General features: G+C 39.3%; 1 protein-coding gene across 1 annotated transcript in view; it reads right to left on the reverse strand.

Annotated features, from left to right (window-relative positions):
• Positions 1 to 2,198: 2,198 nt before the first annotated feature.
• Positions 2,199 to 22,205, reverse strand: part of SHQ1 (SHQ1, H/ACA ribonucleoprotein assembly factor) — a 55,297-nt gene continuing 35,290 nt past the window's right edge. The window contains 1 exon segment of the mRNA XM_075714421.1: positions 2,199 to 2,847. Within this exon segment, the coding sequence (XP_075570536.1) occupies positions 2,199 to 2,847 (649 nt within the window).

Raw genomic sequence — 22,205 nt, forward strand, 5'->3', positions numbered from 1 at the left:
CATTGGACAAAAAGGGGAAGAAAACTGGGAATGGGAAGGGGCCTCAGGGTACAAGGCCCCACGGCACGTTTCCCCAGGTGCAGATGTGCAGAGGAATAGCAGGGCAGAAGCAGAAGGAAGGACAGCATGCTGCAGACCTGCAGCAGTGAGCAGGCACCAGTGTGTTTTCGGAGGCAGAAACAGAGCTCAACCATGCAGGGTCTCAAAGGTGAGGACATCAATGACATCTAAGTTATCTGGGAGTTCACATCTGTGTGCGTGCCATGTTCTCATCTGGTATTTAGCATGGCATCACATTGCACGGACACTAGAGATACTCACACCCAAACTGGATTCACACAGACATGATGGAAAAGGCTCAAAACCAGCATAAATAAATTCTACTTTTAGGCACACAGAGGAAAGAACAAAAAGATTAACCAAAGATGTTGTCCTCACTCCAGAAGAGGCAGCCAGCCCTTGAACTTAAGCGGGTCTGTTGGAAAAAGAGGAACATTCTCCTCAGTCTGTCATAAAATGGGAGAATGGAGAAGGGGGCAGGGGGAAAGCACTGAAGACATGGGATATTACAAATAACTATCAATTTTCAAAATATGTATTTCCTAACTCACAGTAATATAGCCTTCTCCAGCCCACATTCAGTCAAAGAAAGTTTCAGAGTTCATACCTGTAGTTTGGGGAGAGAGGGAGGAGGGTTACTTTTTTTTTCCCCCCCTTTTTTTCAAAAGGCATTTTTTCCCCTCTCTCAGACATATGCTGCATAATTGCAGCTACAGTGTAGATTTTATTGCTAGCATTTAGAAGAGTAAGTGCTCACTGACATGCAAGATGGGAAAGGTTCCTCCCCTGGGGAACAGAACACAGAGACTGATTAAGCGACCGGTAGGTATTTAAGAACATAAAAAAATATTGGCAGATCAGGGTTGCAGTTCTTACTGAACAGGAGTCAGCACAGGAACAGAGCTAGCCTGCTGATTTCCAGCAGGGTGTAGCATTGGTGGAGAGTAAGTCTTTAAGCTTCGGATTTTTATACACTTTTTAATAGTAAAAAGGTTGAAAAGTAATCACAGCTTGCTCCTCCAGAGGCATGGATCAGGTGCTCCTGTTTCGTCAGACTGCTGAACCAAACCTGGCGGTCTATGTCCCGTCCTGCCTCCCTCCCAAATCCTTTTGTCGAGATTGAATAGCAGCACATAATTTGCAGTAGCCACCTGATTTCAAGAACCTATCCACAGTTAACAGAAATTAGCACAAAATATGTTGACTGACTGGATTATTTTAATGTTATACAAATAGGAGCAAATGAGTTGGCCAAAGCTACGTGATAGACTAGTAACAAAGCCAGGTCTAGACAGCACAGGTTTGCTTTCAGTCCTATACTCGGGACTGCTGTACCATGTTGTTTCTTCATTTTGTTTAACATTACTGTGGTGATATTAAGAGCATATGCAGAAAGAAATAAGAAATAATTAGGATTTCTGTTCTTTAAAGAGCAACACTAGTGTCCACATGTGGAAACATTTCAAAACCAGCACAAAAGAATAAATACATGACAAAACTGTTGAAATAACTTACGTAAGAACTACAGAAATAAGCTATAACCCTTCTATCTTGCACTGATGATAAAGAAATGTCCTTTATTTTGTAAAAAATATAGAATATATTTATATATTTAAAAATAATTTGTCAGCACTATTTAGACTTTTGAAGATATAACCATTATTTTTGAAGTGGTTACCTATAAAGCATTTTAGAATTTAAAAAAATGCAGCAAAATGTCATAAACAATTTGATACAAACGTAACGAGGATATTTTTCAAGTAAATCCCAACAGCTAAAGATAACTAAAATGATGCTACAACTCATTTCAGTTGTATTTCATTAGGACATCATTCTACTACCGAATAAGCTTAATGAAAACTGTTTCTAGAAGTTTACTGAAATTACACAGTCCTACATGTAGAGATCAAACCTGAGACTCTGGTGAATCAGAGAAGAAAAATAAAAATCTAACTACGAGGGTATCTATCATACAGTCATATCAATTCTTTTCAAAGCAGTCTTGTCCTCCAGACTGTCAACACAACAAAGAAGAAAAATATCAACTTCTTTCTGCAGCTCACGATAGCCTTGGGAACACCTCATTATAGCAATGAGCTGTGTTGCCAGTGGGTCACACCGTGTTCTGCCATGGTCCTTTAGTATTCATCCTCATTTGTGCTGCAAAGAAAAAGCAATGGGTTTGTCTTTGAAGACACCTCCAAGAAATTTCCCTTCCCAGTAGTATCTTTTGAAAAACTGTCAGGTTCAGACGCACGGTTTTCTTCTTGTTCTTGTACAACGCAGCTTGCAGTAGCCAATCCTTCAGGCTCTTCTGAAAGTCTAACTGCAGTGTCCATTTGCTTTTCTAATTCTTCCACCAATTTCCCAGGAACGGATGTAGATTGCAAAGAAACCTTGGATTTTTCAGCACAAACCTCAAACGTCGAAGTGTTTGTGCCCTGCCTTAATCCATTACAGTCAATAAGTGGAGCTGTCCTCTCCTCTTGAAGTGTGCCTTGTAAAGAATTTATTTTCCCATCTTCACTAGTTGAGGACTCTCGCTCATCTGAATCAGAGCCTTCTGTCTCAGATGATGAAGTACTGCTTGATTCTTCAGAGTCACTTGTCTCCGACTCAGAGGAAGGCAGCTGTTGCCTGGAAACTGTGCCAGCAGCTTTTAGCGTGCTCTCTTCCTCTTGTACCAGCACTGCTGCTGCTTCCAGCTCTTCTAGTTCAAATCCTATGTGAGACTTAGCGAGTGTGGTTTTCTGCAAGGATTCAGACAGTGCAGCCAACTTTTTTGACCTTTAACACAGAACAACATATATTATTTAGCTTTACAAACAGAACTTTCCCTTTTGGTAACAAGAACACAAATCTTAAAACATTTCTAGTATTTGGTTAGTTTGCAAACAACTTTCTTCTTCAATTGCGACTGTAAAAGTAGATCCTATAGGGAAAAAAAATCAAAAGTATTCATAATTACTGTTTTTTTGGGTAACTTTTTCCACAAGGCTAGACAATATCCCACTGAAAGTCTTCAGTGACATTTCAGAAAAGATACTGCTTCTTTGATGGCTCAGCAGTGCACAGTAAGGGAAAACATGGATTTAAGAACAGCCCTTTTCAGGATTGCTGTCTTTAGCAGTGAACTTTGCAGTATGTGGCTTGCTGGATTAAGTTCATATGCAGCAAAATCATTTTGTTTTACTACCCTTCCAGATATGTCTGTTAAATGCAGATGAACCGATAGAGCATAGCTGATCGGGTCCATCTCAGTGATGTATTATCTTCCTTTCACAGCTAGCTTGCTGCACCCGAGACAGCAGGCGATGTTCAATACAGTCTGTAGATGTGCTTTACCCTTCATTTGTAACTCAGCTGAAATGTAATTCAACAAAAATATCAGGACCATTTAGATAAACACCTCTAATAAAGCAGGCTCGCCACGTCAGCTTCAAACCTTTGCTACAGCCATATCCATTTCCTCAAGTGTTTTGAAGTCAGCCCATGATTTACCAGAAAAGTGCATCATGGATTTATAAACAGAGAAAAGAAAAAGTAAGAGAGTGCCTTGAAGTGGAGGGGCGGAGGGCAGAGGAGAAAACGGGTGTAAAATAACAAACATACATCCTGTTTCTTGTTGTAGAGTTTTGCCTCAGACTATCAATCAACTTTTCACCACTTCCTGCAACAGCAGGTCTACTATAAATCCTGCAGTAACTGACTGGGTTTCATTTCCTCTGCCAAACCTGCTAACCTGCAAGGCATGACACGCTGACACTGGAGCAAGTAGCTGATAATGTAATACATGACTCCTGCAAGGCAAAAGTTAAAGTGCTTGTTCTCTCAGTTGAATGATTTTAAAGATCTTTATATTCTATTTCCCAGGGGGCATAATTACTCAGTATAACATAGATGCTTCAATATTTTTTTTTTGCTCCTACAGGAATTGTATTTAAAAGTGGGGGAAGGGAAATTCAGTGCAGCTTCTTACACTTTCTACAGAGGCAGTGCAGCATTTAAAAACTGAACTTGGAATAAAACATTGAACTTCCTTAGTTCAACCCACAGACTAGAAAACTAGGAAATAAGTGTTTCCCAGAAGTAACCAAAGCTACAGAGAACAATTTATAGTTCTAGGATATTTAAATTTAAAGCTAAGAATTAAATCACAACATGATCCTAGCGTCCTCCAATATAAAGAAGAGTACCAAATTTTAAAAAGTTGCTTACTTAACAGTATTCCAATTTGTTCTTTTTGGTGATACACTTCCATTTTATTTTTATCAAGAACTTGAATTTTTCTTGAAAAGTTATGAAGGATTTGAGAAATTGCCAACCTAATTGGGAACAAAGAAAGCATTCTCCCTGCTCCATAGGTAAAAAGAAGGAAAAAGAAGCCAAGTGATACACAGAAAGGCTCACGAAGCCTTGCAGGTGGTAACAGAATAACTGGCTTGCCGGGGAACCTGTTTCCTGAAGACACTTGCGAGAAGCTGGTTTATACCCCAAGTCACAGGAGTTTATATCCCTCTCAGAAAGCATTTTGCTTTGCTTTTGAAACAGTCCTTTCCTTCCTTCTAACTATATGCATGTACGTGTGTGCATATGTCCCCTTCCCCTGTGACAGTTGTTAATAATACGAAGATACAATCCTTTTTCCTGTCCTATTGCCTGACTGTCCATAAGAATACGACGAGCTCCAGAAGTTAGATGTGCATTGTGACAGGGAACAGTTTTATACCCATTTTATATGTAGTTCCTTTTAATTTTTTGACAGCCATGAGCAACTAACTGTAGGCACAACGATTTCCTGTGGTGATACATCTTCAGCTCCAGCTCAGACTCACCTCCCTGTTTTACTATTGCCATTATAGACAGAAAACAAATTTTCAAAGTCCTGTTTGTCCTCTTGTATCACATCTGTCACTTTGTTTCCCAATCCTATATGTATTTTTTGCCTTTTCCCTACTTCTGCTGTTCTCATTTTTCATGCATATTCTTCTGCTAGATATTCTCAGTCCTTGAAATCACTCTCTTAAAATCCTCTCCTCCTCTTTTACTATTCTCTTATAACACAGTTAAACCTTAGGTACAGAAATATGTCATATTAACTGAATCGAGTATTAAGGAGATGTATGGCACCATGTACTTTGCGGCATTAATAAATACTTCACTGTGCTCCAGATGAATTAATGCCAAGCGTTAAGGAAGAAAATACACAGCGATACACTAATTTGACTCAACACATATTATGTTACTAAATTAGATGTGGTACTACGGACAGATAAAAGAATGGCCTCTCTAAAGCAGCAAGTGTTTGATCACTCTATACACAAATGCATTTTTATCAATAAGTTCAAAGAGAATGAACGAAAAGGCTGGTGCCTGACAGCTACAAACCCCTGTCCTACTGGAGAACTGTAAAAGGCATTCTTAGTCTGAAAACCGTGGGTTAATTCCTTCTGAGTGATCAAAATACACTACAAAATAATGATAATAACTGATTTCGTAGAACAACTGTGGCTTCAAGTTTCATGCTTAGACCTTTTTCCCAAAAGGTTAGACAGAACTACTGAGAGAGGGCATGCTTTTTATCTTGACAAAGGATTACAGAAAAAAAGCCACTGATTAAACAGCCTGCTCTTCCCTTCTAACATAACAGCACAAACAGATACTCTGCTTGGATGAGTAAATGCCTGCAAACGGCCAACAATCCATCTATCCTCTTCAGCTGCCTTCCTTCAGCTCTCTCACGGAGTGGTCCCATGGAGCGGTGCGATCGCCAACACCGTGCACAAGGACACAGTCTGTGAACTACGGCCCCGCACGTTTCAGGACAGGGGAAAGGCTGTGGACTTCATGCAGACCTGCACAACCTTCTTTCTCTCTGCACCATCAATGCCCCAAAGATCACGTTAGGCCAACCACAATAGGAATCTTCTAATAAATCATTAAAAAAAACCCTAGAAGATCATTTTACTACTTTTTTAGCTCTTAGCCACATCAGGTATTTGTTTTAAACTGGATTTAAACAGCGTGAAAAAGTCTCTTTTCAGTTACTCACATTTCTTAGCAGGCTAAATGTTTCCTCCCAACTTTCACTCTGGTCATCAAGTCTCTTCCAGAAAAAAAAAAAAAAAAAAAAAAAATGGACAGTCTACAGAGCTCAACATTTCAATATGAGAAGCATAAACTCGAACGGTCATGCTCTTAACAAATTTATACATAAAAGCAGACAACTCCACTTTCCAGTCTTCTATTAAAAGAAAAAAAAAAAAAAGCACTTGAACAGCTTTTTTTTTTCCCTCCCCCTGTGCAAGGGACTAACAGAATTACAATTAGCTATCAGTCATCTTATTTAAGGCAATTATCTAATTTCAAGGAGAACTGAGTTTCAGGAGTGCATTTCACACCAGCCTTAAGAAAAGGTGGCAGCACTCCCTGGACAAAAAAAACCAAGTCAAACAGCATAAAAATCAGAGCATGGAAATGCTTTCAACAGGAGACTGTGGGTCTCTGAGCTAATGATTTCCCTAGCTGAAAGACAAGCAACAATTCAGGAAACAAAAATGAGACACCAGAAATGCGATACCATGTATTAGAGACTTGCAGTAAACAGGTCCTGCTGTTTCCAAAAATCTTTTGAGTAGTGTTTTAGAGATTAGACAGCAAATACTTTAATTTTTCAAGTATGATTAATGGAATCACATCATTACTTTAAGACATGCTCATTCAGGATGCACGTTTGTGGTAATGATATCTTATTATTATGGTAATAGTGTTCTTACATAAACATGCATAATAGGCTTTAAAGGTGCTACAAATGATAATTATTAGTTATCGAGATGTCAGTTGCTTAAGGAAAATGTTTAATTACAGGTTAAACTGATCAGATGCATGTTTTGTTTAATGTATTGCTTTGAGGAACAGATAACAACAGAGGCATCACAGGTCTTGTCCATATAGTCTGGAATTAAATTTTCAAGACATAACTACTGTAATCCTTGTCTAGGCAGCAGGAGTTTCTCCATGTGCTAGAAGAAGGGAAAAAATCTTGTCCCATAGGTCTCAGATTACAAAAGAGTAAAAATGGGGTGAAAAGAACAAAGAATCAAAGGAGATTTGGCAAATAAAGGGAGATGGATAAAACAAGGAAAAAAAGAGGATTATGGCAACAGGAAAGGAAATCATTACAGGTTTACAGCAAAGCCCACCTGTGGCAGCGTGAAGAGAAGTGATGGTGATGGGGGCTGACTGCAGTGCTGAGACACAAGCAGCAGCCGGAGTGGGAGGGAAGCAGGACACAACTTCTCCAGTTAAAGACTAATGCTCCTACAAGCTCCGGTTCTACCTTCTGTTCCAAAGAGTAAAAAGGGCACTAGGATATGATGAATCAAGATAGCGGTTATCTCCAGAACATGGAGCTACTACAAAAAGGTCTCAGAGCAGACATATGTTAGGGACTTGATTGTTTCCAAGGAAGATTTAACATAAGCTGGAAGGAAAGACAAAAGTCAACCTAGCCATAGAAAGTAAAAAATAAATGCAGGAATGGGGGGATATATCCAGCCACAAAATCCTCTGATTTTTCTCAAATGTTAAAATAACAATAAGTAATTATGCTTCTGTATACTCTGCCCATCAATCACAAACAGCACTACAAAAGGAAAAGGTTGAAAGAAGAAGTGTTCATGGGCCAGGCCTTTCCATCTGCCTGATACCTGCCTTACATCCAACTCTCTTGCTTTAGCAGTTTAGTTATGTTAGAAAAAAAACACAAACAAACAACTCTGAGAACTTGAAAATATGAAAATCAGCATTCTGCTTCTCATTCTGTATGATGGGTGGCACCGCATACTCTATCATGGCATGGGAGTTACAGATCTAAAACACTGTGCAGTGTATTTGCAAATATGGGAGTAAATAGTCAAATTGGCAGCACAGCCTTTCAAAGCAGGAGTCAGTAACATTTCACTATGGAATGAAAATGGACTTTTCTTGTACAGGCATAAGCTCTAGCTTGCTTTTGTTTTTGTAAACAATAGAAGGATTATTTCTACTGCCTCAAAGTTTGGCTTTGCATTTCACGGATGTATACAAACATCCACTTTTCTGAAGTACACTGTGTAAACTAGGTGTAAGACATGGCAAAACACAACTATAAGGCAACAGAATTTTCCTATTATCTACCCCTGTTCAATGACAATCAAGCCAGTGCACAGTGCACAAGTGCTGTCATGGCAAATTGAGCTGTTCTTGCCCAAGCACAATACAAAAGCAACAAAGCATGGGAACCTGTATATCAAAAACACCGAAAACAGCTTTGGTTACCAGCCTGGTGTTTGAATGGGACCTAACTGGTCTCAGAACCAAGCTGGAACCTAACTAATCTCAGAACCAACTGAAGTCTTTTTATATTATGTTGTTCGAATGGGGTTAGGGCCTATTCACTGTGTTACAATGGCAATCAGTCCTCCATGCTAGCAATGCTCTAACTTGGCTCTACAGGGCTGACAAGCCCTGTTTTAAATGTAAAACACTTTAATTATCTTTAAGCCTTACAGGCAAGATAAACAAGTCTCAAAGAAACAGCAGATACTTCAAGTGCAGACATGCCTCTGCAGTGTCGTAGGTTCCACCAAATACGAAAATGGGCCTGTCTCGTTGCCAAGCTGCCACCCCCTGGTAAGCCTACAATTCCTTGAGATGCATTCAAATACAAACTAGCAGCATGCTGTCCCAGTCAGCAGGGCTGCCAAATGTAAAAAGGGCAGTTATTTCACTTACCTCCACCCAACAGGAGCTCTGGACACATAGGATCCATCTAACAGTAAAGCTGTAGCATTAAGCAAAAGGCTTTGCCTGCTGGATCGCAAGGTATTCCCAGCTGTCTTGATTTTATACATTTACTGTACGTATGAGAAGCTACCAAGTTTGAGAAAGCATTAGCCTATATTTAAATTACCTTTCTCAACAAGACCTGGCAAAACTCAGACTTACAAGAGAAAGTTTCATAGACACCCTCCCTTCTTAGATAAAACAGATAAGATAACAAGCAATACAACCAGCCAGAGTATCACCACTTTAAATGTGTTCCAAATTACATACCTGGCAGCATTGCCTACAATTTCCCACAATTATTCTTTTAGCCAGAGGCAGCGTAAGCTTTAAGACAATTCTAGAGTTAGTATTATCTCAGACATCACCAGATATTATCCCAAAGTACAGCCTCAGCAGTCCAGATACAGAGGGTATGTAAGTTTTAGTACCTGCAAAACATTGAAATGTCACTGAAAACTGTAAGGGATAATGACGTTTTCTGCCTTGCCACAAGACTGCTTGAGGACAGGCTGCAACAGGACGTTAACTGACGTTTGTGCATGCACTGTCACTGGTTAGCAAAAGGGCACCTGCAAAAGGGCCAGACTCTCCAGACCCTTCAGACCGCCTGATTTTTCCCCTGCCCAGAGTGGTTCTCGCTGGATTCCATCCATCACTGTCTTCCAGCCCAAGCCTTATCTGTCCAGACACAAGGGGCAGGAAGAGACATTGTTCAACATTCAGTCCCTTGATAATGGCAACATTAACTTCCCACAGGAACTCTGTCATGATCTTGATGAAAATTAATACCCCTATGGCAGCAAGTCTACTGCTTAAGCTCCCTTGAAACAGAAGGCTCAACAAGTTAAAGCCAAACATAGTATCAAAAGATAAGAAAGTAAGCTCATAAAAGAATGACACAGCTGACAAAGCATCCAACTATTCTTACACATACTGGAGAAGAAAATAAATTGTTCTTCAATCTAAAATTCAGATGTCAGCTTCTGTCTAGTCCTGCACAGCTGCTCAAGCAACTAAAGTGGTGATCTTTCGGGAAAGTCTCTTGAAGCTGATAATTGAGCTCACCCTGTTTGGCAACACCACAAGCCACTGGAACAGCGTATTCTGATGCCCAGGGGTGGAGGATGAAGTGGGAGAGACACACATACCTTTGAATTACCCTAACATAATTTAAACTTCAGGGCTTTAGACCAACCGTAGCATGCTTTCTTCAGAAAGGCAACTAACAAAGTCAAACACCCCTCCACACTTGACATACAATTTCAAACAGCTAGAAAGAAAAAAATAATATAGTGATTTAATTCTTATGATACAGAACTGAAAGACAATTTGATTTTAATAAAATATTCAAGACATAAAAGAGTCTAGGTTTGATCAACCCTGACTGGTAAAACATAGACGCGGTAACGATGATGGCGCTGAATGCAAAGGCAGACTTCATTAGTGTAGAAACATCTAAAGTCAACATGCACAAAAAAGTATAAATGGTCAAACAATGAGATTAGATTACCAAAAAACCCTCCACTTCAGGAAAAGAATCCTTATAAATGGATATTTAGCTGCAATAAGAAGAAACTCATCACACTAAACGTGCCATCCATTTGCTGAAACTACTCTTTAAAAAGTCATGGGTTACAAAAGAACATGAACCTCAAAATCCACCTGGAGATAAGAGACTAAGACTCAATTACACTTTTTAGCGTGGGTTTTATATGAGATGCCATATTTCACCATTTTTTATTTCACTTTCAGGGTGAATGCTAATGAGTGCTCCAAGTTATATACTAGTCATCGACCTCCAATCATAGTGAAATAGTTTTGAAAAAGTAGGCTCAGAATCAGTGAACAAAAAAATACTCCAAATCAAGCTCTGAAAGAAATTCGTAGCAGAAAGCCCATAGTCTTGGTAACTTTTACAGACAGTGACAACTACTTTGCCTATCTGTACACACGCTGCTGTATTACAGGCTATAACAATGAACCTAACTTTACACTGGTTTTATTGCAGAGTACCTTATAGACCCCTTTTACCCCAGTTCCCAACAAGCCTGGGGAAACTATGCGTGGATTTTATTTCATCCCGCTCTGGGAACACCACCATTCTCTACAGTGAAACATGGCTAAAAGTTAAAGCATAACAATACTACCCTGAAGTTTGAGGCATAAAATGGAAAAGAAAATACATACAGCACTTCAACCAAAGGGCAACCCTTCCATGGAAGCAAAAGCCACTCATTCAGAAGAGCACAGATAATATTCTTTTATTCTTGACCTATCCACAGAAAATACCACAGGTTCCTAATGAACAGAGAAGTCTAAAACCTATTTTATATCCCTTCTTCAAAAATGGCACCTCTATCCATAAAATTCCTTATCGTATCAGTTAAACAGAAGGATGACTATGCAACATTTACTAAATCACTCTTTCCAGCCTTTATTAGCTGGTTAGCTCCTCGTAACCCTACCTGGGCTTGTGAGATCTCAAAGAATCACAGAATAGGTAGTACAATTAACAGTCAGCAAGATAAACACAAACAGCACCATTCAACATTCACGTGCTTCATTTATTATACATTTTTATAGTAAGAAGTAGAACCAATAAATAACTCCATTAAAATCTCATTAGCTCTGATCAATGAGTACGGAAGATAACGTAAGAACAAAGCTGAATTTAATGTGTTAGTGAAGGAGAAACAGGACCATTTTCTTCAGGACTCAGGTAAAAATTGACCTAAACTTTAACTAATCTTCTACATTATCTGCAGCAAAAGAAAGACAGATGAGTGTAAACACAACAGAAATAACACAACATTTGTTCACATGATTTAGTACTACATTAACCACTGTCTTCATAGGAAAGAAACAAACCATCTCCACAACACAGCATTAAAGACTGCTTAATTTCTACGCTTCCTTATGAAAAGCCAGCCGCTAAAATAAAATGTGCTCAGTCTATTAAAAATATTTTATGCAACTGCAGGTAAGAATTCATTCTTTCCATTTCTCAAGAGGATGGATTCTGATTTTTAACCTAAATAACTTAGGTTTACACAGTTACACTGTCCCTGTCTATAGCTTACTCCTAATTATTTCCTTTCTAACAACTCTTGGAAATACCAGGCAACTTTAGTCAAATTTAAGAGCAACCAGAGGTTAAAAAAGATCTTTAAATTCCTACATATTTCATGAAAATAAACAGAGGTAGATCCAAAATAATTACCCTCATGAGAAAAGGCCGGCAGAACGCAGCTATCGTGTATTGGCTTGGTAGGAGGCCACCGCGTGCACGTGATCGGTGCTAAGACCAGCTACCGCATACGCTGCCTCCTGCCTGGTGGAGGTATCAACGGATATGGTGAAGAGATTAGGCACAAAGCTTGGGTTTGTAGGAAGTTTATAAAATCTTTTCTTTTCTTCCTGCCTCCCTTCGAGACATCAGACAAAGCGGAGACTGGAAAAGCGTTCACCACACACCAAAACTTTATCTTAAATGTAGGAAAACCACACCATAAAAATGGGAGCACAGGGTTAAAAAAAGAAGTCTGGAAAATACATCTCCCTGTAAGCAAGATGCCACCATTTTAAATTAACAGGATTAGAAGAGCAGAAATCCAGCACAGAGAGACTACTTTTGACAAGAGAAACCCACCACTTATCTTCAGGTGACAGAAAGCAGTCCTGAACCATAAAACAAGGGCTGATGTGGAAGAATCCAATGGGTTTATGGGGAACATAAAATGCTTTCATCTTGAAATTCTGGCTTTCAAAGGGCATTACATAAATTCTGAAGCGAAGAGTGATATACTTACACTGCAACCCAACTTGCAGTCTTGTAAACATGAACTGCTATCTACATAGCTTAAAGTATTACAGTTTGTTAACCATAAATCAAATATAAAACACAGCACCATCGTTTCAATTTAAGTGACTTCTTTTATGTTAATAAGTCTGAATATTTCAAGTGACTTTCCCTCCATATTTATTCTGAAATTCTACAGTGCTTCTTTCATAATGAATTTAAATACTGCATGAGCTGAACTTCACATTTATAAATATTTTAAAAAAAGATGAAGCTTTCCAATATAGCATCTTACTTCCATTACTTCGTCTTTTTGATAAGTTGAAACCAAACATATCATGGATTATAAAAGAAATCAAGTACAGCTTACTTATGTAGATGATACTATGAAAATATTCAGAAGAGAAAACAGACTTAGAATTAATATTGGACTATAAAAAGAAACTGAACAGTATGTATATGTTTTAAGAATACTTTAACTGAGCTTAGAAGCAGCTCAGTGTTGCCAAAATAGCTTCAGTAAGTTGCAGCCAGTCCAAACATCTAACAACAGGATAGCTTCCAAAATTATATATGATAAATACAAATAATGAAAGATGAATAGATAACTCACCACAAAACAGACTCAGAGAAAGGAACAGATTTTATAACGTGATAGTAAGTGTTGGCTGCATTACAGAAATGGAACGCTGACAATTGTTCTATGTTAGACTCGTCTCCCTCAAATTTCTCAACTGCCATTACCTAGAACTTGGTCTTTACCGTCACCGCTGGTGACCTAGGAGACAGCACTCCTAACACTGTAAATTACACCATTTGTATTATAATACGGGAATGAAAGGTACTCAGACAAAGCAGCGCCCAAGATGTGAATTTTGTGTCAGGATAATGTTAGTAAAGTCATGTGTTATTGAAAATGACAAGAACAATGACAACGGACAGGCTTAAAGGCACAATTAAAACACGTTACTCCAACACGATCCTACCCCTTTACAATGGAATTTATCCACCAAACAACAGAAGTCCTAGTGAAGTCGATCAGAGTTTTAACTCTGACACGGCTCCATTGAGTCTGACTGACACCTGTAACACTTCAAGGGAAACCACCACCTGTAGCCTTCCCACTCACAGTCCATTCTCAACTCACACAATCTAAACATAAAAAGAGACCAAATCTGCGCATCTTGCAAATTCCTGGCAGGAAAGCAGGTTTTTGCAAGGGCCTAAACTGAATAGCCCGCTCCCATGTTCTCCCCCACACACCCTATTGTGTTCGCAGGGCACCTACTAGCAGATGTTCTAGAGCATGATCGTGCCTCTTATGAATAACAATAATTAATAATAATAATACCACCACACCCCACTGAATTGGCTGTGGATCTGGCTTCCTGACCGCGACAGGGAAATAATTTGCAGGCCATGCATGCAGCCTCACGTAGCTGGCCACAGCTGACCCGGTTCTTGCAGGAAGGAGTCCCCAGGGAATAGTGGGGAGTGGACGTTAGGCCACAGACTACATTATCATCTCATTCAACATTTCTTCTCTCTCATTTTACCTCTGTTCTGTTTTCAGACTGACGGGGCAATCACTGCAAAGGGTGGGGGCAGGTGGAAGAGCCCAGGCTAGCTCCTGACAAGGCTGGAAGCAAACCAGGAAGACTCTCGGCCTGCGGATCGGCTTCCCGCTTTGATCACAGCTGCACACTCCACCTGCTTGGAAAAGCAAGGACAACGCACACTCATCCTCCCCCTAGTCAAAACAGAAGAAGAGTCAGCTGAGATGTGCTGACTGAAAAGACATGACACAGATCGCTGACCCTTCTGTAGGCAGATAGGAACTGCCTCCCAGCAACTTTGGAAAATCAAAGCGGTAGCCTGAGGGGGGAAAAAAATGGCTTTCTTCTTTGCCTTCTCTACCCACAGCAAGGTGCATTCAGACACAGCCTGAAGGAATATGAGCTACAGAAAAGTGATGGAATAAATAGAAAAAAAAACAACAGAGGAAAAGGAGAGGAAAAACATCAAAGGAAACTGCAGCTAGCAGCTGGGAGGAGAGATTAAATCCCTTGTTAAAAATCTGTGTTTTACAGGGCTTGCTAAAACATATATAAAGGGGAATTTCTGGTATTATATCCACCTGTCTATCACGTTTTTCAGCCTTCAGGGCAAACAGTGTTTTGCTTTAAGCCTCTTAAGTCACTATATTACATTACTTGGGTATTGTTATTTACAAAGTGCTCTACGTGCGCCTACTGCTTTACAGACAATTGAAGTGACAGCTCAGGCCTTAAATAAGATGCAACATTTAATGAGAGGCATGGCAGCTCAAGATGACAGTAAACAAAAAGAAACTGTATTAAAAACATGCATCAAAACAGTGAAAGAGGAGACATACATACATAATTGCTTGCAAATTATTAGTTACTATTTTTAAATCAAAGAACTGCGATCTAAGGATTAAAAGCAGATGACTTGGGATGAAAATAAATAAATCTGGGTTCTCTACCAAATTCAGGCACCAACCATCGATGTACTCCTTGATATACTGGTAAACCCTTATCTAAGTTCTAAGGAAAATGATAGCATTTCCTCTCGTAAGACTACAAAAAGCTGTTTCAGTAGCATAACAAATTGCACAGACTCTCAAATACTCTCTGCACCAGACCCATAGCTAGTGTTTGAACCATGAGCGGTTTTTTTTGAGCTATGCTGTCTTGATGGAAACAAATAAGACAATACAGAATTACCCAACAACTGAGGGAGAATGAGCCGACTCGTAATTACTCTTCACTAGTAAAATGCGAAAAACTTACTGCTGTCTGAATTTTTCCTGTTTCCTGTTCAACTAGATGGATTTTAGTTGTAATTCTTTTTTGTTATACTGCACAATGGCTGAAAACTGAAATCTCTGTCCCATCATACTTGCAGACAAGTCCAAATCAATCTTTAACTTTCTTACTGATGAACTACCGAGTTTATTCAGTCTCTCGCTGTAACATAGGTCATTCAGACGTGTACATTCACGGAACCTTTTTGCCCCTAATTCTCTCCATTTTTCAACATCTTTCTGAATGGACACTAGAATTAGTCTGTGTTTTAGCACAGTCTCACAAATGATGCATTCTAAGGTCATGCCACTTCCTTGTCCTAAATGATACCGCTCTGCTTCTTCAGCTGAAGATTGTACTCACTCTCTTACCTCCTCAGAGATAAATAGGTGCTCAGGTTCAAACTGTTCGCAAGCACGACCCAACCTATTTTTCTGGAGCTGCTGCCCTCAACTGTCTTACATTCTCCAATCCATAACTGTGATCTACAATCTTTTATTGTGCATGTGCCCTCTTATACTTGATTGGATTAAAATGCACGTTGTTCAAATAAGCACGTCGCCAGTCTGGGTCAGTGTGTGAAATTCGTTTTCTACCTTTAAATAAATAGCATTTAATGTCACCAGAAATTTTTATCTGAAAAAGACATATACTGTATTTTCTTACAGATTATTAAAGATACTGGAAAGTACTCTGACAAAAACTCTGAAAACAATGGATGATCTTCACTTTATAAAGCAACCAAAAAACCTATCTTTCCCCAGTTGTTTTTTTTCCCCAGTATTTCCTAGAACACTGACATATTAGTAACTCCTAGGGATAGTGGCATGTAAACTGAAATATACATAAAATGAACCTCAACGAGCCTGCAAAGAGACCATTTGAAATGGCCATTCCCGTTATTGGTAAAAACTTGAAGCCAGCTGGGACATCTGAAAGTTAATACACTACTACAGGCCACCAAAGAAGTGAATGAAGCGCAAACCTAAGGCAGCCTGATTACTCAAACCAGTAAGCAAATGAAGTGCTGCATGCTGAACTAGCTGCCAGCAGTAGTAATGCCAGCTTGTAAAGCCTGCTGAGAAGGAATTACAGTAATTGGGGATGGTAGTCATAAGCTACTATAGCAAGTCATCACAGGACAAGAAGCCTATGTAACCAGATAAAACACAGCTTTCTTACTGTGTTCATGGAAAAGGTAAGCAGCACCAAGATTTTTTTTGGTTTACACCTTGTACCTGTATGGCTCTTAAGCCAAAACAGCAAAGGAAAGAATAGCCTTCAAATTAAAAATCTCCAAAAACCAACAAGTTGTTTTGTTTTGCAGGGGAGTGGGGGGCAGGGAATTAAGTGGCTTCAGTGTATCCACAATGACAATACCATTAAAGAAGGATAGTGAAAAATCTAATTCTCTAACTACAAGATAGATCAAAAGAAGGGATTTTGCGACAGTGGCAACAGGGTTGTTACGCTACCTGATAAATAACCTAACTGGCTACATCAGAACATTCACTAAAAGCATATGCTAATGGCAAGGCTGCTTTCAAAGCAGCTACGTGAAAACAATTTGGCTTTCCTCTGCACCACCTACTTTGAATACTGGAGTTTTTATCAAACCTGAAATTACAGCAGCCTTCACTAAGCTAAGGTTAACATGGGCTCCAATTAAGGTAAATTAAACCTAAACTAGAGCCAAAGCAGAGTACAGTTGACCATGAAACTGTAATGCACATAAAATGCAATACTATGAGGTGTATTCTTCCTAAGGTCTTAACCGTATGAAGTGCTTTCAACATGCTGTACAAATCAGCTTAATCCCACAGAGCCAAGAAGCAGGATTTTCATCCAGAATATATTACTGCTTATGCCTTTGTTCTTCTGAATCATGGCTGCTGAATCCAAGAGGTTAACAGCTGAAAATCAGCATATTCCTCTAACATTTGAGAGTGCTTTAAAGCATTGCTTAATTTTTGTTATCTGTTAATCTATTCCCTCCTCCCCCATTACAGATCAAAAATTTAACAAACTAACACGTTAGTAATACACCATTTGAAAACGTTTTAGGATAGTTGGTTCCTGAACCCTCTTGTCTGAACTTAGTATTTTCATAGTAGAGGTCACAGTCAACAAGAGTCGCTCTATTCACCCCTCATTTAGCAGTACAGTCCTGAGTTTCAGAATTAAGAGTTGAGTCATTCCCCGGAATGTGGCAATGCCATGAAGTCCCAGTCACTTTGTGCATATCAACCCTACAAGTAGCAAAAAAAGCAAAGACCAAAAGATTTTTAAAAGCCTGCTTTTCCTCTGTTCAAGTATTCTGAGCTTTACAAAACCCTAAACCACTAAAGAAAACAAAAATGCCAAGAAGAAACAGCCGCAAAAATGGCACAACCAAAATAGTTTCTACATACTTTGAAACACTTTTCAAAGTTTTCCAGATCTTAGCAAATAATAACCGGGTCAGATTTCCTAAGTTTACAGACAGATGATCAGTTTCATAAATAATTTTAACATACAATTGGAATATATGTTAAAATTCTATTTACATTCCTCTAGAGATCATAATATTTGAGTACACAAGCTTAAAGATGTTAGATGTTACAAAATATTTTCCCAAATCTAGCAAAAGCTTAAGGTAATTCTTTCAGGAAGGCTGTCATACATGATCTGTACTCAAATGCTTTTTGCCCTACAAGCAAGCACAGCATAGGATATGGGGAGCTGGTATGTGTAACAAGATACAAGGAAAATAAATAAGATGCTCTATAGAGGAGAGAACTTAATGTAAATTACTAACAGACCTACACAGCTATGCAAATACTTGTATGAACTGAAGAGAGGCTGTTGAAGGTTCACTGTGGTACAGGGTGTTTAAATGGGCACAACAGCAGTCAAACCACCAGCACTACTCTGATTCTCAAATGTATGCTTTGAAAAAAATGCTAGTAGGCTTATACATTCAAACCCGCTCTTTTCTGCAAATATAAAGAGATGCTCACTTGTAAAATAAATATTTAAAGTCAGTTAAAGCCAAGAAAGAGGTCAGAATGAATATAAAGAAATCTTCCCTCTACCAAACTTCAACCAATGCAATGAACTGAAAATGCGATGCTGAAGGTTGATTTCCTTTCTTCCTTGTGCACTTCAAGATCTGATGTGACACAGGCAGTAAAATCCTAAATCTCACAGATTTCCCCCCGCTGCCCCCCCCCCCGCCCCGAAAGACTTGGGCTCCTTAATGCCTTTGCAACATCAGGCCTTAACACTTCAGGCCCACATCACCCTATATTGATTGAAACAGCAATTCAGAAAACCCAGGGAAAAGAAAAGGGGGGCTGAACAATCACAGTCAATCTCGTCACCTCAATGACATGCTGTGAATGTAATTAATCCTACATTTATTTAGAGAACTTCACACCCTACACATAAAGCAGCAACTCCCTGCTGGCTTCAGACTAGCTAATTATGTTGTAACAAGGACGAGGTTTCCATTATAACAAAGAGATGAAAAGGAAAACAGACCTATGAAGCTAGCCTATCTTTTAGGGTATGTCTCACCTGCAAATCAAGAGGAGCAAATATAACACACTTAGGAGTATCTGAGTCAGCTTTAATTTAGTTAGTTCCAATAACGATAGCAGCTTCTACAGATACTGCATAAATGGCACCAGGAATCCTGGTTTTTACTCTAAAGCAAATAGTCCATGCTTGACCTAGCATGTTACACCTACAGTCACCAAAATTAGCAAGATTACATTTGTCTTAGGTTTCAGAGCACATAAATACGTGAAGGTGTGACTACATAGCATGCATACATTAAAGCAGCCTATATACCTGTATAACAAATCAAACTGCAGATACAGCTCCACAGGACACAGCTCATCTCTCTTAACATACAGATCTCCTTTACTAGGCGAGTTGAAGCTACTACAATACACAACACAAGCAATTTTATAATTTTTTGCAGTAAAACAGATCATGAATAAAATGTGAGATGGTAAGTTAAAAAGCAGAAAAATATTGATAATGAAAAATAGAATACAAATTGCATGGGATCAAACACCTTATTCTCCTGCATTCCTCATACCCATAAAACTTTGAGAAATATACAACTACGTAAGTGTGCATAAGTAAGTGTACCAACCCCTGGAAAACTGCCAGGAACACTAACAGCTTCACCTCCAATTCAGGAACACAGAAAATATACGTTTACTAATACTAAAGTGGCATGTGTTTAAAACTAAACCTGTATTTAAATGCTAGCTAAAAATATTTTAAATCAGCATGGGCTCAGTTGTTCTCTTACGTAGGACGCAGAACAGTGCGTACTTAACTGCCTGCCTGGACGAGGACTCCCGGGATAAGTCACTCAGCCTTCCACCCAGCCACTCACGTTATGGCCGGCAGGCATCACATGGCCGAGCTACCAGAAGGCACGTATGTACAACAGTGGACAACAAAAAGCAATGTGAATAGAGACTGGCACAAAGGGGAATACAAAGCACTGGAGAAAGACATCAGGCTGCACAAAAGGAACCTCAGCACAGCAAGATTCAGTGGGTAAACTACTCTGACTTCTATAAAGGACTCAACTCCTATGGGGTCACAGACATGTAACTCCCCTCCGGCAGAAGGCAAAAAGTTCTCTTGCAACAAACTCACACCTAGATTCCCCTGGTCTTGGCAGCCTGTACTGCAGCTGTCAGACAACCAGTGGTTCCCCCAAAGCTCTTTCTCCTCTCCCTCATCTCCTTCTGCTCAGAGTAAGGCGTGAAAGATGGAGAAGAGCTCAGACTTATAATACAAATCCAGTTATGAAAGTTCACCTTGGATAGGCTGCCATATGTATCATAGTGGTTTGTAAAAGCTCTGACCTAAAGAAAAAAAAGCATGCAAACCAGACAAATTAAATTTAATTTTATTATGGAAATGAAAGTAATAACAGAAGTGACAGCAGGGTGGATGATAAGCTCACTTAGCAGGGGAATCAAATGAAGTGATGACATGTCATTATGACCTCAGGGGTTAAAGATGCAATTTTCCATCTGGCTGCATCTGGCTTTTCAACATAAATGTTGACACCACCTGCCGAGATTTACTACAAGCTGCCTCCGCAGGTCTTTGTCTAGCTTTTGTTACCCAGGTTAACACATACTTTTCCCTCTTTTCTGATCAGTTTTGCTGAGCAACATGCTCCCTTTCTTCAAAACCCAATGAACAGTTAAAATGATTCTACGTGCCACTTTATATAATAGATCACATTATTAATAGTAACTTCACAAGCAGCTCAAAGAGAGATACATGAGAAACCTACAAAGCAGGTAAAACAAGCCTTAAGATTGCAAACAGGAGGACGAAACTTTAGCTACGCTTGCTAATATCTTGCATTGTCTAAGACATCTAGGAATCTACTTTTCTGTTAATAACAGGTACCCGAATGAAATTGTTTATGTAAAAAAAATCCTCCGAATTAAAGAACTAGATTGTACACACCATATCCAATTGACTATTAGCCACCTGCATGTGTTTTATTCAGCAGTTTGTTTCCAATTCCAGATACATTGTGCTTAAAATAAATCATCTTTTGCCAGCCTAGTGACATATTCACTTATTAATCTAATTTAGCCACAGCCAAACTACGATCTCAAACCAAATTTGTAATCAGCTATTGACAAACTGTTGGCTGTCAAGTTTTTGTTTCCACTTTGAATATTTAAAAGCTACTACCAGTGGTGTTCCTCTCCTGGAGGCTTGATCTGGAATAGGACTGTATGCTTACTACCACTTGATATATCCGTTACATCTTTGCCTGTGCCAAACCTTTTTTTCCTAAACCTACAGCTCCCAGACTTTTCTCTGCCAGTACAGGTGAGCTGAAAAGCTTGCTTCCAGCTGTTTTTAAAGTGCCCAGATTCTTCACTCAAAAGAACCTACAGTCTGTTTTAACTGTTTAAACAAAGAGGCCCCAACCTCCACTAGGGCTCGGTTACATACAGGGAAAGGGGAAGAAAAGAAAAACCCTCCACAGATTTTGAGAGCACCCTGGGACTACAGCTATGAAAAGACAGGAGGAAAACTGAGACAAAGAAAGTTAATGAAGCTTGCATGGAGCAAAGAATAGCTAAGAAACGAAACAGAGAAAGTATCCAGACTGATCGGACACGCAAATAACTTCATTGAAAGACCACCACAAAAATACCTATAAATACCTTCCTCTCCCAAAACTCCTTCACCACAAAGGCAATTACCAGAGGGATGCCATAACCTTCTTCCCCTGGAATGGAAGATGTACCACCGCCCTCTCCAGAGGCCTTACTCACCTTGGGGAGCTGGGAACCCTTGTTCTTAACAGACAAGTCGCCCCCCCATTTCTACATCTGTTAAGGTATTTTCTGAATGACAAGTGAACTTGATTGTTCCCTTCAACATAAGGGAAAACCCAAAGTGTTCCTGTTTACTTCGCACATGCTTAACTTCAAGCACATGCTAAACTGAACAGGAATGACTTAAGCATATGCTTAAATGCTTTCCTGATTCAGACCCTAAAAATAGGAATGGTTTCTGCAGCTCCTCTTTCTCTTGTTCTCCTAATGACAGACAACTATTGTGCCATGTCATTATGACAGTAAGATAGCTTAATTGCCCTCTTTCCAGAAGCTGTCAGTTCTGCTTAACTGGTACATAATGTA

The sequence above is a fragment of the Pelecanus crispus genome, chromosome 7 (assembly GCF_030463565.1).
Source record: "Pelecanus crispus isolate bPelCri1 chromosome 7, bPelCri1.pri, whole genome shotgun sequence".
NCBI classification, from domain to species: Eukaryota; Metazoa; Chordata; class Aves; order Pelecaniformes; family Pelecanidae; genus Pelecanus; species Pelecanus crispus.